The sequence below is a fragment of the Vigna angularis genome, chromosome 3, assembly GCF_016808095.1.
Source record: "Vigna angularis cultivar LongXiaoDou No.4 chromosome 3, ASM1680809v1, whole genome shotgun sequence".
NCBI lineage: Eukaryota > Viridiplantae > Streptophyta > Magnoliopsida > Fabales > Fabaceae > Vigna > Vigna angularis.
This window is the reverse complement of record NC_068972.1, coordinates 15,774,883-15,793,876: the sequence shown is the minus strand read 5'-3', so window position 1 is coordinate 15,793,876 and position 18,994 is coordinate 15,774,883. Positions and strand designations below refer to the sequence as shown.

At 31.3% G+C, this 18,994-nt stretch overlaps 1 protein-coding gene and 1 long non-coding RNA gene across 2 annotated transcripts; one reads left to right on the top strand and one right to left on the bottom strand.

Annotated features, from left to right (window-relative positions):
• Positions 1–3,644: 3,644 nt before the first annotated feature.
• LOC108325113 (uncharacterized) lies at positions 3,645–5,327 on the bottom strand. The gene has a single exon (XM_017558125.2). The coding sequence runs from the start codon at positions 5,176–5,178 to the stop codon at positions 3,979–3,981; it is 1,200 nt and encodes a 399-aa protein (XP_017413614.2). The 5' UTR covers positions 5,179–5,327; the 3' UTR covers positions 3,645–3,978.
• A 2,602-nt stretch (positions 5,328–7,929) lies between these two features.
• Positions 7,930–10,634, top strand: LOC108325708 (uncharacterized). Its single transcript, XR_001831856.2, has 3 exons — positions 7,930–8,087; positions 8,237–8,309; positions 10,391–10,634. It is a non-coding gene; the product is annotated as an uncharacterized LOC108325708 (long non-coding RNA).
• Positions 10,635–18,994: the final 8,360 nt, after the last annotated feature.

The window sequence follows — 18,994 nt, the reverse complement described above, 5'->3', positions numbered from 1 at the left end:
CTTGTGATAATTGATTATTTGCACGAGCAACCCCTTTTTATTTTAGCTTGCGATAACCGATTATCTTTAGTGATAATTGATTATTGTTGTAATAAATCACTAAATTATGAAACTTTCTAAGTGCTTACAAATGTAGAATGATTCCTATACAAATTGTTTCTACAAAGAATGCTTTTAATCATTTACAAAAGGTTCTTCGAGTCTTCAAGTCTTCACTTGCATCATTATCAAAATTACTTCAAAGCAACAATGCTTTCACATTGGTAACAAAGTCTTCAAGTCTTCACTTGCATCATCATCAAAATTACTTCAAAGCAATAATGTTTTTACATTGGGAACATGTTTTCCGTACAGGTCTGTTTTTTTGTGTTTCTAAGTTTGTGTTATTTGGTATATATGTTATGGAATGTTTACAGAAACGATCATTTTAAAAAAAATATATATTTTAGACAACGATTCTAGTAAAAATTGAGGCAAAAAAAAATCTATTGCCTCGATTATGGATACAACCGAGGTCATAGACCCTTTAATTAATTAATTTTAAAGGTCTACGACCTCGGTTGAAACCAAAACCAAGACAATAGACCCAAAAAAAATTTTGGTTTATTACTTCAAATTTCTTGAACCGAGGCAAATCGTAACATTTTTGCTTCAATTTTTTAACTGAGACAAAAAGTTTCTAACTTTCTACCTCACCTGAATATACATCGGTTCTACAACCACTGTCATAGACCTAAAAAACTGTTGTTATATCCCTTCGTTGCACTAGTGTTTATAAATAAATGTTGAATTTCGACGTCGAAATTTATACTTTTCGACGTCATATGGTTATTAGATGTCGAAATTCTCAATTTCTGACTTTATATTAAGGAAATTTGATTAAAATGTTTGTTGTGAAGGTGAAAATGTACTCATGTATAAAGTCGAATGTCCTAGTTTTAGACGTCAAAGAACTATAAGATGTTAAAATATCACTTTTCATACATTATATGTTAGTGAATTCATTAAAAATTTGGGCGAGATGGTGAAAATTTATTAACTTTATCTTTGTGCGAAAGCTTCTTTTCAGCTCAAACCCTTCTCGGACGAAGCTTTCGATGACCAACAAATGTAGTCTTTCTTTGGTTTTATGCAAATGCATGTCGATTAACTACTTTATGTATGATTTTTTTCGTTTTGACAGGTTAGTTTTGTACACATGTACTCTTTGAAGCATATGTGCGTTCTCGTTGTCCTCACTACCTGCACCACTTTATTCCGAAACCTTCAAGAAGGTTAGTTTCATTTTTGGTTTTTGATTAACTTTCGTTTTCATTTTTGTATTCATTTTTTATTGGCTATAAATTGGTTAAATTTCTTGATATTATTGAACTTGTTTGTTATTCATACACCGCATACATCCAAACTTAAGATAAGACTGAAAATATATTTAAAAGAACCTTAAATGACCTAAAAATTTGTTTAAAGCACCAAAAACTCATAAGAAGCCCCCACAAAAGATTTAGATCGAAATTCAAAATCTAAGTATATGAAATAATTTTATAAAATTTGAAAAAAAAATTAACAAAAATTAGAAAATGACCCTTTTTTGAAAATATAGAAAGAACAGTCGGTTCCGCAAGCTGCCACGACATTGGAAACTTTTTTTCTCCTCCAAATTCATGTACAATGATAGACAGTGAAATGGTGTTAAATCGGGCCATGTATGAGCAATTAAATATCCCCATATTGTTGTTGTATATTCAGCTTAAAGTTAGTGATATGTTTAAAAGTCCAAGTAAAATAATTGAAACGACTTTACCTGTAACAGTCACTAATATAAAGCAGCAACGAATTTGGGTAATAAAAGAAATGGTTTTCTACAATAAATTTTGGGCATCAGAAACAAGCTCTCACTGTTTGACATTAGTATGGAGAACTGTTCTGAACATGTTTGAATTTTGTGTCCGTTGATGCAGTCAATCAGTCTTGTAGAGTCAGATGAATTGACCCTCAGTTCAGCTCCATATTTTCCCTTCCTTGCCTTGATCCAAATCATCATGGAAGATTCGTTGCATTAAAAAGTTCTGCTCCGGGAGATATGGGTTCTAATTCCTGAGTTCCAAGGTCTTACCACCCTCAGTTTATGCACATCTCACTTATCTTTTCCACCAACCATGCACCAAACAATATTCTCATCTGATAAAAAATATTATCTTATTTTAAACCTACTAGAATGAGTACAGAAACCAAATTCGTCCCATTTGGAAATTATTCTGGTCTTGTTAATACTTGTCTCGTTACTTAAACATTTCATTGACCAAGTGGTAAAATGCTATATTTTGTAGTAATTAATGATTTTGTCGCAGTTATGAAACAACTGAACCACAGTGCAAGTATGATCCACAAATCCAAATTCATATAAATTATATTTAAAACATTTCCTTCAGCAACATGTAATATTTTTAGGAGTAGTATCTTCTACAGTGGCTTCGTGATCAACTGAAGGTGAGGGGCAAATATTATGGCAAAAAGTTGGAGAATAGGCAAATATTATGGCAAAAAGTTGGAGAATAGGCAAATATTATGGCAAAAAGTTGGAGAAAAATATTCGGGGGACCAAATATGGCAAGTACAAATTTGCTGCTTAGTCTAGCAGAATCCCCGCACAGGTAGCTAGCATGTGATTGAAGAGAAGAGTGGACAGTATGAACAGTTTCTTCAGTAACCACCAAGGAAATATAATTATAATCTTACTTTACCACTATTGATTACTAGATTCATGTTAAAAGGGAATTTTGGAAGGCAGCCAAATTGTTCCATGGCAATGTTAGGAGGGGAGACATGATTAATTCATTATGGCACACACATCTTCTGAGTAGGCTAAACAAATTTAAATGCCGCTGAGCTTATTGAAGGACCTGGGCCCCCCAGGTGGATTCATGTCTAGTGGATTATTTATTGGCTACTTTTTTGAAAATTTTCTACCTAATCCAGTGGCAACATATAAAAGCTATTGAGATCTTAATGGTGGGTGTGGGGGCATCGAGTAAGAAAACTCAGGGTGCACCTAACAAAAGGATGGTAGAAAGGCCTAATCGAAAAAGAGACTTATATAGAAGCAACCAAAAAGAAAATGGAACATCTCTTGGGGGGTTTACATGGGTTCCATTCCTACTTTATAATATTTTACTAACGTATAAACATGTCAATATCAAATAATCTCGATCTACTTTATGTCCACATCTTGTCGCATATAGATTTCCAAACATCTCTTTCCACAACTCAAAGCTCAAATAATCTCACCACACCATAATAATTATAAGGCTACATCTAAAAAGACCATTTAGACCCCAAAGAAAACCGCAACACTCCCGTCACATGCAATTTGCACACCAAACCAAAAACTGGAGACGCAGAAGATGCAAACAAAAACACGGGCATCTTTCAATTGTGGTGTGGTGCGGAAGGCGCCGAGATGTGTTCACACAGTTACTATGGGGCCTGAACCAACTAACAGGCTCCCCACACCACGTGGTTTCTGTAACCGATGCAAATCCATGGTGTACGAGAGATAACCAGCACTAAGGTATCGCCACAATAATGTCACCGGCCTAGCCATAATTTTAAGGACAGTTAAATAAAGAGATTAAGAAAAGGTCATCGTGAAAAATATATTAATAAACTCCAGTCACTGCACAGCAACTGTGTAAATAGTAAAATGCTGCGAGTACCAGTACATGGCTTCTTCTTAGTATATTGTACATGATAATTTTCTCAGAGCATCGTCGTCATCCTCGTCACAAGAACTCTCTTAGTATTTTACTTCACTTCTAACCATCCTCATTCACACTAAGATGGGATGAGGCTATCTTAATTCTTCGAAGCTAAAACTAAGCTAAACCATTCCAAAATGAAGAAACAAATAATAATAATAATAGTGGTAGTGAGCTGTACAATTTCAGGTAAACCAACCTCAAAGGAAAGAGGAAATTGAATTTACCTGGAAGAAACAGGGTTTAAGGCTCTGGCGAAGCCATTCATGGCGCCATAACCCTTAGAACTAAACCCTAAGCACCCAAGCAGACCTTGCCTATAGGGCAGAAAGGTCTTTTTCCTCAACTCCTCAGCTTGGGCCCTGTTTGCTTTATAATGCAACTCGTGTGGTGAAGGTGGCACGCGCCTCTTCCCAACACCGTTGGTGGGCTTCCCGCTCATTCTTCGGGCCCAAGCCTGAGTGCTACTTCCTTTGGACTTGTGCGTGGCTTCGGAAGAAGAGGGCCCGCTCTTGGTGTTTGTTGGGACACTGAGAGTTTGAGCAGTGGAAGTGGTGGGTTTCTTGTCTTTGGCGGTTGGGGAGAAAGAAATGCTGGACCAGAACTTGTTGTTACTCCTTCCTTCACTTTTGCTTCTGAGAAAGTCCTTTAAGAAAACCCACCTCTTCGAACTTCTCCCAGCCGAAGAAGACCGGGAGGACGAAGCCGAACCTGATACCGAAGGAGTTGCCTCCAAACCTAAACTCGAACCATTCTCTGTGTTCTCCCTTCTCTTCTCAGCTTCCAAGGAACTAACTTCCATTTGCTTTCCGGAGCTCCCGTTATTGTCGTGATCCCCACCAACAATATGATCATCTTCGTTCTCCGCCCACTCCAAAGGCGTGTTGCTTCGAAGAGGAGACATGGATCTGGTTCTCCTCCTAACAGACTTGTCCCGCAATCTCAGATCTCTGCCTCGGACCACACTAACGCTAACAGCCTCGGCCTCCTCTTCCTCCTCTTCACCTTCCAGATCCAGCAACGGAGCGAGGACCTGGGGGCATTCAAGGTGGCTTGAGAGCTTCATGGGACGGATCTGACCATTCAGGAACAACTCGTCAGCAGAGCTCATGGAACCTGAACCGGCAGAACCCGCTGAACCGAACCGGGCAGAGAATTCAAACTCGTAACCCATTGGTGCGGAAGAAGGACTCTTGTCATAGGAGGAGGCGGCAGTTATGGCGAAGTGCATTGGACTGGCAGGAGCGCTGTAAAAAAAGCCTGGGTGCGGCCCTCGGCCGGGACTTGAAGGAGCACTGACGTAAGGCGTGGAACAGGTGCTGTCAAAATCTTCATAGAGCGGTTCGCCATTGGTGGAGTTGGAAGGTGGTTGAGGATTAGGCTTCTGTGCATTATAGGTGGTGGCTGATTGAAGCTGGTCCATTATTATTGTTGTTTGAGGAAGAGAAAGAAGAAGAAACAGAAGAGAGTGGGTGTGGATATGTTTGTGTGTGACTCCCTAATACCTCACCTGACTGACTCAGTGCACACACAAAACCAACAATGAATAAATAAATGTTTTACTTGTTATACTCTATGCATTCTATTATTGCACCTATTTGCCCTTTCTCTTTCATTTTATATCCTTAACTGCCATTCATTATTCTTTCCTATTTTTATGGGAAATTAAAATCTTACTTGTTGCAAAAGAAAGAGGTAAATGAATTACATACTTAATAATTCTTACTGTCTAATATCTGTTTAATATTTGGTTAATTCAGATATACATGCTGTTAATTATGTAATTTGTATTGTAAAAATAAATTAAAAGGCTTGTATTTAAGTGATAAGTTTAATTAAAATGTACAATTTATTCATTATACAGTATGGTCAAATTTGTTCATCTTTATACAATTCATTTTAAAATTTTATAAAACACAAATATGTAGGCAAAAATATATATGAAAACTTATCTCTTAATAAATAATACACTGTATTCAATTTTCTGCCTCATTGGAAGGATGACTTTTAATATAATTTAAATGATTTCAAGTATTCTGCATAAATAACATTTTGCTAGTCATTTATCACTTAAAAAATGTAGTTTGTGATATATTATACACACACACACATGTGTGTATTAGTACTTATTTCAAATTGAAAAGTTTCCCAAATCTAATCAATATTCATTTCAGTTTATCCTTATTCTTATTGGAAAAAATTAAAATTAAAAATATGGAGAAAAGAATATAGAGATTAAAAAGTTTGTAAATAAATATAGTAAAAATTAATTAAAATTATAATTCTTATTGAGTTTATTTATTAGGAGAATTTTCTTAATAATAGATACAAAAAAGTTTATAGTTATTATTCTACTAATAAAAAAATATATCAAAATAAAATAAAACAGTCAATATTTTCAGTTTTACAATTTAAATCAATAATTTAAAAAACTAAAAATTTAACTATTCTTTCAGAACATGGAATTAGACTTTGATTAGATTGTATTTCTCACATTTTCATTAAATAAGATTACAGTTTCTCTTTTAGTTTTGCTTAATGGATGACCTTGTTATGTTTTTTTCCTTGTATTTATACTATTTACAATTTTAAGAGATTTGGAAAACTATCTCAATAAACTGATAAAGAAATATTTAATATTTTTGTACTATATAGGACTCTAATTTTATTGAAATAATATATGTTTATATTTTCCAACCAAGTAGATTACGATTCAAAACTTGATAATATAATTTTTAATTTGAATATATATTTTAGAAATGAAATATTAAAAGGTAAACTTGTTTTTACTATATTATCTTTCTCCATGTTCTAAGCATAATTTTGTTCTTACATGTGTTTTAAGCATTCATTCACCCCTCTTTATTTCTTTAAGACTAACTTTCAATCTCAATAATTCTAACTATGTGTTTGATAATATTTGTCCAAATAGATTTCTTTCAATTCTTCCAATATTTCAGGACAAACAATAAAATAAAAATTACCTTCATTTTTAAGTACAGTTTAGAATTCTTTTAAGAAGAAACTAAGAAATATAATATTTTTTAATAAATACATATATGTAAACTAATTAAGTATTAAATGAAAAGTAAAAATATAAATGATAAAAAGTAACTAATGTTGTTTTCAACTTTGAAAATGAAAGGCAAATAAAAATTAAACAATTTAAAAAAATCTTAGAATTATATAGACATTGAGTTGAGTTAGACTTAAGCAAAGTCATCATTCAAATTAAAAAAATAAATTGAGTTGCATAGAATTTTAAAATTCTCTATTATATTGAATTCAACTCAATCTACTCATCTCAAATCCAGTCCAGTATGTGAAAAGACAGATAATTAATGTATAAGAAGTAAAAGTTGGATTGTGTATAAAAAAAATTAATAATTTTTGTAAAGTTGTTTCTGATAAGGTGATAGACCATTTGTAAAAAGATTTTATAAAAACTTATCCTTATTTTGTTTTAGCATTTGATATAACGTGAAATTTAAACAAACCTTAAGCAAATATAGGTGTATGTTGAGTTTTTAGACTACAGTTGCAGAGTTAGGTTTGAATTTCAGTTATTCTTAACTGAAATAACTTACTTCCAATGAAAATAATTTAAGTATTAGTTAGATAAGTGTTTAATTTTAATTAAAAGTTTAAGAATTATTTGAAATGTAATTACTCATAACTAAAATCAAATCAGAGTATTGTTTGAAAAAATAGTCACTCAAAATTAAACAACTAAGGTAATTATTTTTGTCTAAGACTTCGTGTATTTTTTAAAATAAGTACTCATTAAAAATTATATAAAAATAAATATGATCTAAAATACAGTTGGATTTTGTCCCCTAAATAAAAAAAAATGTTTTCCCATTAATATAGTATTTGAATATTACTGGTTTACTAAATGACTACAAAGACACTCTTTATGAAATTTAAGACACATAACACTTTGAGCAATAAAAATAGTAGTGTTTTAACAACTTCCAGACATTGTGTCATTTTCTTTTGTCAACATTAAAGATTTTAAATAAAAGGTTGAAAAAACCATGGTTGTAAAGATTGAGAAAAGAAGTCAGCTTTGGGAAGTGAACACGTGGCATCAGATAATAGGATGGAACATTATTAATAAAATAACTTATGTATAGAAACGTGGAATTCAAAGTTCCTTCCTATTTCCTGAGCAACCAAACCTCACTCTTCAGACATTTCTTCTTCTCTTGCCTCTGTCTTCTCTCTTCAATCTCTTCTCATTGAGCCATCGGATTGTTGATCAGGTAGTGTTCGAGCGTTCCCAGCGTAGAGGGCTCCGTTTTGAACCGATCACTTTCTTCCTTCTCACTAGTAAGTAGTTCTTCCTTTCTCCTCCATTGCCTTGGGACCTAGGGCATGCGACTCTACTGGTTGCATGTAACTAGAAACACTTTTCTTCAAATCTCTGTCAAATTCTAGCTCTAAGAACTGTTTTCTACCATCAATGTGGTCGTTTGTAGGGTTTGGTTGGGTCCTTGCTGTGTGAGATACTGTAGAGAAGCGTTCTTCTGAGTTGGGCAGTTCAACTCTGAGGTAAGGGGAGATAGTTGTTTGTTTGAATCTGTTTTATAAATATGTATGCATGTTGAATGCTGAACTGATGTGCTGTTTTGGACTGCTTTTTGGTTTTAAGCATATTGGATGTTATGGACTGAAACGTGCAGTTGATGAAACTGTAATGGCTTGCTTGTGAATTGAATTGGATGAACTTAGTTACTGTAAATTGAACATGTAGGAAGTGTTTGGGGGTAAGATTTCTGTTGTAGTATTAATTAGATAGATAGTTTGGAAATTAGGAAGTATTTTAGGTCATTTGAGAGAAAGTGGGATAGTGATTTTGAGCACATGAGGTCTAGAGTGTTTTTGGAGGGTTATGACAGTTTAGATAGGTCCAATGTGGCTTGCTAGGAACATAAAACTGGTTTAGAACAGGTTAAAAATGGTAGAATTGGATTTGAGCCCCTAAGTTTAGGAAATTAGTGTTTTAAGAAGGAATTTGGGTCTTAATCACTTAATAATCACTGTAGGAATGGGTAAAATCAATTAGATAAGTTTAATTAGGTTTATATCACCTATTAGAGGTCTTAGAAGTTGGGGAAGATTATTGGAAATGGTAAGAGGGTGTGAGTGTGTATAATTCTGCAGAACTGGCGTTCTGCAGATTATGCAGACTCGCTATGTGAATGGTTTCGCATAGCGAGTCCCTACAAGGGGTGCTCTCTACCAGGGTCATTCACTGTGCGAGCTGGTGCGCTTCGCGAATGACTAGAGAGTGTTGCTCTCTACCTGGTGGATTCGCCTAGCGAATCCTGTCGCTATGCGACTGGTGGTGGCCTAGAGCCACTGCCATTTTAATTAGAAAAGTGAATGGGGCGAGAAGGTTTGGAGGGTTGGTCTCTGTCTAGACTCTCGCTGTGTGACTTGGTAGCGCTATGCGAGAGACCTAATGTATGTCACCTATGCGAAGTAATTCGCAAGGCGAGTGTGGTGCGCTATGCGAGCCACTCTGGTTTCGCCATGCGAGCAATGTGCGTTGTGCGAGAAATCCTGAGTTTAGTTGTTTAACTTCCTTTGGTTTTATGATTGATTAAGTGGTTTGCTACACTGTTTGTGAAGCATGCTTTAATATCTATGGCCTTATTTTATGGAGCTTAAACATGTATGTTGATTCTAATTAAAAGTATATGAGTTGAAAAGGAAAGTGGTATGATCTCAAGGTTGCAAGTATAAGTTTCAAAGTTTAGAATCTCTTGGTGAGATTCTTAGTTGTTTAGAATGAGAGTAGGAGCTCAGTCTTGGGGGTCATCCTGAAACTCCAATGGTCAATCATTCTCAAATAGAGAGGATTGAACCATGTCGTGAGGAGTAGCAGGAGGTCTTAGTCTTGGGGGTTCTAGTATGCCTCAAGGCTCGGAACAAGCTAACCTCGTGAGTGTGGTAGGGTGAAACCCATTGACAATGGTTTTGCAAAGCAGTAGAGGCCACCACGAGTGCACGACCCGCCATAGTTTGACTATCATTCTAAGTCCGGACGAGTCAAGTCTAGTACACAACATGTTAGGATGTATGATTTAGCTTGCTTTGATTGAAATTGAATCTGGTATGTTACACACTGTTATATTATATGTTTTTTTTACTAGCTTACCCTTCTGCTTGTTTTTCTGCCTACTTGTGTGTGGTGTTTTCTTTTACAATGATCATCCACTCGAATGTGAGCAAAGTTAGATGAGGTGCCTCTGGAGCAAGCCTTGGAGGGAGATGACAGTGCTGCTTAGTGTAGTTAGGATGCATATCTACTTTCGTATATTTTGAAATACTCTTTGTACTTGAAGATTTAAATTTATAGCCATTTTGGATGACTGTAAGTTAAATACTTTATTTACATGTCCTTAACTGCTTTACAATATTATATTTGATGACGCCTATATTATATATATATATTTGCTATATAATGGGATGTTACATTTATGGTATCAGAGCAGTTTCTTTCTTTGGAACATCCTATGGGTTGTGTGTGTGCCTTGCTTATGCTTGTGTACTCTTAGTTATGTCTAGAATTGGTTGTCCTTGTTTCTTTGAGTTGGACTGATGGTCTTTTCTCTCTGTGCAAACAGAAAGATGACACCTAGGCCTCCTCCTCCTCCACCCACACCAACTGAACCATCTGAGTCAACAAGGATGCTTGAATCAGTTCTCCAAACAATGCAACAGCAGCATACTGCCTTAGTGCAGCGAAATATTAGCTAAACCTCATTGAGTGTTTGCATTTCCATTACATTAAAGAGTGATTTATTATCTATTTAAAACATATTTATCATCTACAATCTTATTATATATCAATAATCCAAATAATTCAAACTGAACATTTCATAATATGAAATTATAAGACTTTTTGGTGATTAAGATGTAATAAAATATGATGAAGATGAATTTTAATCATATTAAATGTTTGATATATACACCAAACAACACTGTGTTATATTGTCTTATATTTAACATGATTGATATGATATGTTGAAATTATAATATTTTTTAACTCTCTATATATACATATTAAACTTATTTTTAAACAATAATATAAAATAACTAGATTAACTAATTCATAATGTATATGAAATAAAAAACTCCTACTATCTGTTCCCAATTCAAACAGATAACAGAAATATTTTATTCTATTCATTCATAAGATTCATTAAACTATCAAACATATTCTTCTAAACTCCAAAAGATGGTTTGCAACTTCAATTCGCTTAATTGAGCTAATATCAAACCACGTACCAAAATTTGATCATAGTTAATATATATAGTTAGTAATAAAAATTGTATCTATATATTTCATTTGTCTTTTACTAAACTTATGGGGGTCATCTTTTGTTTTGTATTGTGATTGATTCACATATACTCATTTAGTCAAATTTATTTCAATAGCATTGACCTTTTTATTTTTATTTTTCTCTTTGTCTAACTTGGCAACTCTAGATAGCAATAATTTTTTTATTATTACAAATCAAAGTGAATATATAATTCATCTAAGACAACAACATTCACACTAAGCATTAAATATGGATTATAAATACTATGGTTATCTACTAAGTATTCATTACAAATAATATCATTATTCATTCTATACTCTTTCCTATAGTTCTAATAAACATCATTTTGATTTGTACATCTTAAAATATCATTATCTTTACTCTGTTCTTTTTAGATTGAATGTGTGGTTTAACCTTTATTCCACATCCATAAATTTTGTTCTCCAAATTTTCACTTAAAACATTCATGATTGGTTTATTTTGTGTCTCACGTTATTATTTTCATAATACCAAAATGCATCATAACTCACTGCCATAAAAATAGAAAACACAAAGTTTTACAATCTTTATAAATACTTTTTTATATTAAATATATCATTATTTGACACATATGCCATAAATCCACATTTATCTCAATAGCAGTGTATAAATTTTCATATAAATAATAAGGTTGAAAAGAACTAAAATAAACAAAAAAAGTTAAACAAAATTATAGTTATACACTTCAGACAATATTAATCTACAAATTTATGTCACATTCATTATGTACTTTGTCTAACAAGAGCAAAATATAGTTTTAAAATTATAATTATTATTTGATTGCATAAATAAAAAATATATTTTATAATACTTTAGTATTTTGTTCATGAATATTATCATGCTCTTGAAATAAACTTTGAATATTTTAAAAAGAAGAAAAAATTTATAAGAGTCAACTTGTACACATAAGCACAAACTCTGTTTATTCAAATCTTTCAATTAAATAAATTTACAATCACACACAAATAAATAAATATATATGATAAGAAATTAGTCGTATAAGTATAAGATGATAAGGTCATTATATTAGTTTCTATTATTAGATTTTAAATATTGACAAATTAAATGGCGACAAAATATTTAGTGTTAACCACTATTTCAAATAAAAGTTACCTTGATAAATAAGATAAGTAGATTTTATTGAATAAATTTATCATATCTAATTGTTGAACAAATATTAAATTAAAGTAAATTATCAGACCTACAAACTAGTTAAGAGTGTACACGTGCTAGAAATTTATGGAATTTTGCTGTAATAGTAGACATATAATATTTAGAAAAGTTACTTTCAATCCTAAGAAATTTGAATAAAAGTATATACATCCACTCAAATAAAAAAAAAAAATTGTTAACACCTATTTTTATTTCACATAAGTCCCATAAGTTCCTTTCAAAACCTTCCAGATGGTTTTTCCTGTTTCTCATATTCAAGAAAAAAAATAATTATCCACTCACTTTTGGCTTCTGAGCCTACTAATAAATAAATAAATAAATGAAATGGTAATGGTTAAACTTGTATATAATTGCATTTATAATGTAATTTTTAAAATAATTGTTTATTTAAAATATTCATTTATTAAAAAATAATATTTTTTATTATTTATTTTACACAATTTGTTTACGCTGTTATTAACTTAAATTAGTTAATTTATGTGGATGATGATGATGGTGAGACATTAACAAATAAATAAATAAAAATCAAATTTAAAGAATAAAAATAATTAATAACTAATTTATTAAACTAAAAGATATTTATATATAAAATAGTCTTTATTATAAATAAAAAATTATAATAAATTTATGAATTAATATTTAAATTGATTTAAAAAATTAATTATAAATGAAGAAATTAGCGTGTAAATTAGTTTTTAAATATAGAGATTAATTTAAAATTTATCATCCCAAAGATGAAATTTAAAATTTGGATAATTTTATTTTTATTTAGAAATGATTTTAAATCACAGAAATAAAATTATTAGACTAAACAAATTACTTTTGTGTATAATTATCATAATGATTTTCTCTTAGATCTTTTTCAAAATTTGTAACTGCTCCGGTTTATTTTTTTTAGGAAGAGAACAAAAAAGTTAAAGTAAAAAAAAAACATCTTAGAAGTATCTTAGTCATCTTTCTAATGATACTATTTTTTATAATACTCTATCACATTCTTTTAGAAATTTACTTATCATTTTTTATAAGAGTGGTTCTTCCTGTACCTCACTGCCTTCGTCCTGCACCTCCAAAATATATTTTAATTTCAAGTATACCCTTAGCATAGTCAACGAGAATATTTTGGATTTTTAAAAAGTTGACTAATTTTGAAACTTTAACTCTGTTGCATCTCAAACTCAAACCCTACACCCCTTTCTAAATCACTCCTCCCTCTTTTTGTCTCTGTCCTCCTCCTTTGTCATTCTTCTCTCCCGTATCCTCTACCACTGTTATTTTGTCTCCGCCCTCCCTCTTGTGCCAAGCTTTGTTTACGTTCCTCCTTCGTGGTTGTTTTTCTCACAAATCTCAGGTGTTTCTGGCGTCCAGGTTAGTACCCTTCATGCATCTGCTTTGTTTGTTGTCATACAATCTATGCATGTGCTTCGTTGGGTGTTCGCTTCGTGCTGGTTGCCGGGGATTCGGTTCGTGTTGGTCGTCGAACTGCTTAAACGCCATTGGAGTTGCGGTCACAGACTTCTGCAGTTGGAAGTGCGGGAAGGTGGACAGAGAAACCGCATTTGGATCTGCGAAAAGCTTCCAGAGACGGCTCAGACTAACCGCACATGGAAGTGCGTTAGTTCTTGCCGGAGTTCAAATGCCGTTTTAGGTTTTTATTTCTATAGGTTTTTTAATTTTTTTTATTAGGTTAGTATATATTTATTTTATTAGGTTTTATTTTTATTAGGTTAGTATAATAAATTTAATTTTTTATGTTAGTTGTTAAATAAAATGTTTTCTTTTAATATATGTTAAATTATTTTATTTGTTTGTTAATATTTTGTTGAATTTGTTATTTTTGTCATACTTCCTATACTTCCCACTTCTTTCACAGCCTAACAAAATAAATGTCTTTCTACCAGCTTCACCAGTTGCTGTGTCAGATCTTATAATGACGACAACAAATCCAAGATCAAATGCAATCTTTCGAACACATTCAATTAAATCGGCGCGTGTTGGGAATATTTGATCAGTGAAAAATTGATTTGTGTAATCACCCTCACCCACTTCTTTTAAAAAATAAGAAAACTCCGATATAAAATCAGAATTTATTTCAGAATCCAAATATGGATACTTATCCATCTGATATAATTAAATATGACCTACAATAAATATTACAATTTAAAAATTTATTAAATTACAAATAAAAAATTCAAAAACACTTTTAAAATTAAAATGAAACTATAAAGAAGTTTTTTAACCTAATGTTAATGAAAACTTATATTTTTAGAACTACAAATTATGCCCCGAACTAGATAGAGTATCTTTCTCTCGTAAGTGGACCTTAAGTTGCTGGATAAGACAATATAATAATATTGAGTTGTTGGATAAGGCAAGAGAATAATATTGAGTCTAGTGGGATCTTAACTTTCATATTCATCTTTTCAACATAAAAATCAACTAACCTAAATATTATTAAAGAGGTTTTTCCAATTCATTCTTTGACTAATAATACACTGCCTAATGACTAAGCATAATCCATGAACAAGAAATTTAAAATAAAAAATCATAACATAAAACAAGAAATTTAAAATAAAAAATAATAGCATAAGACAAAAAACATGAAAGAAAAAAAGCATGCACGAAATAAAGAAAAAAGAAAAAGGGTGCACATATAAGAAACGCACTAAAAAATAAAAAACGCACTTCGAAGTGCGGCCACTAGTTTCCGCAACTCGAAGTGCGGTTAGGAGATTTCGCGACTCCAATGACGTACTTGTCTTCTTCCTCTCGCCGAACAATGCCACAGCACCACCAGATCTCCCAGCACACCCAGCACTACCAGGGAATGATAACCACCAACTCAATACAGTAAAGGAGTGAAAAAAATAACAAAAACAGAATGCTTGCTATGCTACAGTGAAAACGAAGAAGACGGCTGCACCTTAGGGTTTATACCCAAAAGAAATTTTAGTTGTTGGCAGTTACGAAAATGGTTGGTGGTTAAGAAACATTAATTTATTAATTAAGTTTTGACTTTTTATTAAATGAAGAGTAAAAGAGTAAAATTGGGGGTGAAGGATGAAGACAGTGAGGTATAGAAAGAATGACTCTTTTTATAAACATGTTGTATTACTTTAGCATAAGTAAGCATGACAATAAGATGTTTACCAGTTTTATTATTCTTTTTATATTACACATATTTATATTTATTTTTTAATATTTATAATTTTAGGAGTCAAAACTATTATTTAATAAATTTTTACAAGATAGATAGAATATTTGACTAAACAACTTAATCGAGTATGAATTATAATACTAGTCATTCTAACTTTTGAAAAAAGTAATAATTGGTTTAAATACTATTACTTCCTAAGTGTTGGATTGATAAGTATTATTTCTGGCGGATAAGTATTATTTCTGATACGAAAAATTATATTATGTGACCGGTTTTATTTTTAAGGATATTTAGAAAAATAAAAAAGACATATATTTAAATCAAAAACATTATATATTTCAATTTTAAAATATATAAACTTAATTATGAATTCTTTTTTCCTTTACTTAATTTTTTGTGTTACTTTTTGTAAGATTCAGAACCCACGCGTTATTGAAATGTTGACTTATTTTTTTTATATACAGAAATGAATCAAGACATGCAAATTAATGCTTGCAAGTTGTAATCAGTTTGGGTCACATCGAGAATTTATAAGGTATTTTAGTTGTTGAGTAAAAAATATAAATATTATTGATTAATAATGGTAATTGTAAAATTAATGAAATAATTGAGAAGATTAGAAAGCATAGGATGCTCCGGCAGTTCCGGTGGATGTGTTGAGCATTCTCTAATAATAGCATAATTCTGCAATTAAAAAATGGATTAAATTAATGATCTAGAAAGAAGATACATAGCATATTAATCTGTGAAAAACTGAACATCATAGAAAGCAGAGACTCTTTTCAGTTTTCTCCAAACCCAAGAAATCAAAGAAAGAATATCAGTGGCTTACTTGGGATGGAACATTACCTCTTCTTCATCACTCACATGGAATCACTGTTACCAAATAACATTACCTGTATCTCTTTTTTCTTCCTACAAAACTTTTAAACAAACAACTTAATTCTGTTAATTTCTTAAAGGGAATATATTCTTCTAAAATTTGTTTATAATTTTAAAACATGTTCTAACTAAAAAATAATTATTTTAATTAGTCCACTTATCATTTTCCCATCCCAACGTTACCAGCAAATAATTTGGAGTACGGAAATCTAATCTAAATTAGAAATGTAGCTATTCTTATCCAATTCAATGTCAGTTAATAATTGAGTTTCATTAGAAAAGGTGAATGCAACTCGGAGGAAGATGCCCATTCCTTTATATTTTCTAAATATTTTCTACTTTAATAAGTGTAAGTAATTTTAAATGTATTTTTTTTAAATAGTTGTTATAAAAATAAGTAGTATCACAAAGTGTTGTACTTTTTAACATCCCCTCAAATATGAATTTAATATATATAATTTGGTATTGATTTATAAAATTGATTTGAACAAAATTATTTTATAAAATAATATTAGAATAGTTGAAAATCTATTTTATTGTTTATTAATTTATTATATCACTGGTATCAAATTATTATTATTATGTAGTTTTATATTATATAAATAATATATTAAAATTTTATATTAATTAAAAATAAAAGGATATTATAATATATAAATAGTTATAATATGATTTTCTACCTTGAATCAGATTTAGAGTTCAAGTCTTGATATCAAAATTATTTGAATGCCAAATCGATTCACTCCCATTTCTTTTGTGACAACCCTAATATAACAATATACGTAGATTTGTTGTAAGTAGTAGAGTATGTGGTGGAATTGGACATGGAAGTAGTTTTCAGTTTGAATAGTTTTGGAATGTGGTATGCATAGGGTTGATGAATGTAAGTGGGTGTGATGTGAGAAAGGATATGTGTGTTGGGGGAAGTTGATGGCAGATCTGAGAAGATGGAAGGAAGGAGAAAGGTAACAGAAAGACAAGGAAATAAGAAAGAAACCACATGCGATGTTGTGTTGTAATAAATGGTTTGAGGTTAGAAATAGATTGATTGTTGTGTTATGACATGTGTAGTGCGTTGCGTTGACAATGCAGGCAAAAATCACACAATAAAATTCACCCATTCTCCTCTCTCTCTCTCAACAACTGCATCAGCTTGAAAAAGTCAAGACCACTTTTTCTCTCTCACCTCACCCTCGGAGAGGACCCATGTGCGCACCAATAACAACCTCCTTCATTTTCATTACAATCCAAAAACTATTATTTTCTTTGTTTAATGCCTGTAATTTTCTTTGGATTCACCCGTGTTTCTTTTCTTCCATGGCCCACTGTTCAACACATTCATGCTTTGGTTCTATGATGGGTTAACTTGTTTAAGAGTTATCGTTTATGAGCTCATCAATGTACGTTGCTTGTGTACATCACAAAGAAAAACAAAAAACAACTCAACTTGATCCTCTTGGATTTTTAAGATGTAGAAGTAGACTTCAACTTTATGCTCTACTTTATGTTGAAATATATACTTTCAAAGGTGATAATTCAATAAACTCAGTGTACAACACATGTAGTTAGTGTTGATTTTCATAACATGTTAAGAAGTAGATTTTAAACTTAAGTTAATCTCATAGAACTGAATTATAAAATAAGTGTACAATATGGATTGTCTAGTCATGATGTGAAAGAGCATAAACATTTCTAAGTTCACTAGCTTCCACTAAATTTGAAGAAATGATTCTCTCTCATTCATTACAATTCTTTATGTACACTATGAACCATTTACGATGTGATTGAACGGTAGGAAAGTCAGTTAGTTGAACTTAAGTGGTTTTTATTAGAAAAATCGAACAACTAAAATCAAATAGTTAAGATAAAAAATAATTTTGATTAAGTCTCTAATCAAGATTAGAGGAATTTAGGCTCTAATTAGGCATACTATAATAATAAAAACTCGTTAAAAAAACTATAAATAAAAGTCCAAGGTATCCCTCAACATGGTAAACAAATAAAAAATAGTTTGAAGTAAGAATTTTTGAAGAATCAACTCTTAAAAAGTGACTAATCAACTCAGAAAAATCGAACTACCAAAGTCAAACGGTTTAAAGTAGAATATCATTTGAATAAATCCCTAACCAAGATTAAAAGAATTTGAATCGTAATTAAGCATGTTATAATCAAAAGGCTATTAAAAAAACTATAAATAAAAATCCAAAATACTTCGTTTCAATGTGTGAAAGAATAGGAAAATAGACTTGGAGAAAAAAGTTATGGAAGATTGAATCTCATTGATCAACCTTTAAATCGAAACAATGAAATTTATATCAATTTATATATTATAAACTAATTTTTATCTCTAGTCAATATTATCTTCCATATTTTAATTTAATTTTCTCTTAAATTGCAAATATTTCTGAATAACCCGGATCATTACGAGAAGTAAGAGAATAAAAAAAAAGCTGAAACATTAACACAGATACTATTAAAACAAATCGAATCATGGTTGGCAACCCTTTTTATCACGAGTATCAAAGCACAATACAAAGAGATATTGATCATTCTAAATATGTGAAAACAATGCTAATGGGCAAGCATAACGGTATACACAAGGGGACAATCATCCGAGTTTGATGGGTCATGGCTGCAACCCTATTGTCTCAAGTCTA

Coding starts and splice junctions, on each gene's coding strand:
- LOC108325113 (XM_017558125.2), bottom strand. CDS start 5,178: ATGGACCAGCTTCAATCAGCCACCACCTATAATGCACAGAAGCCTAAT.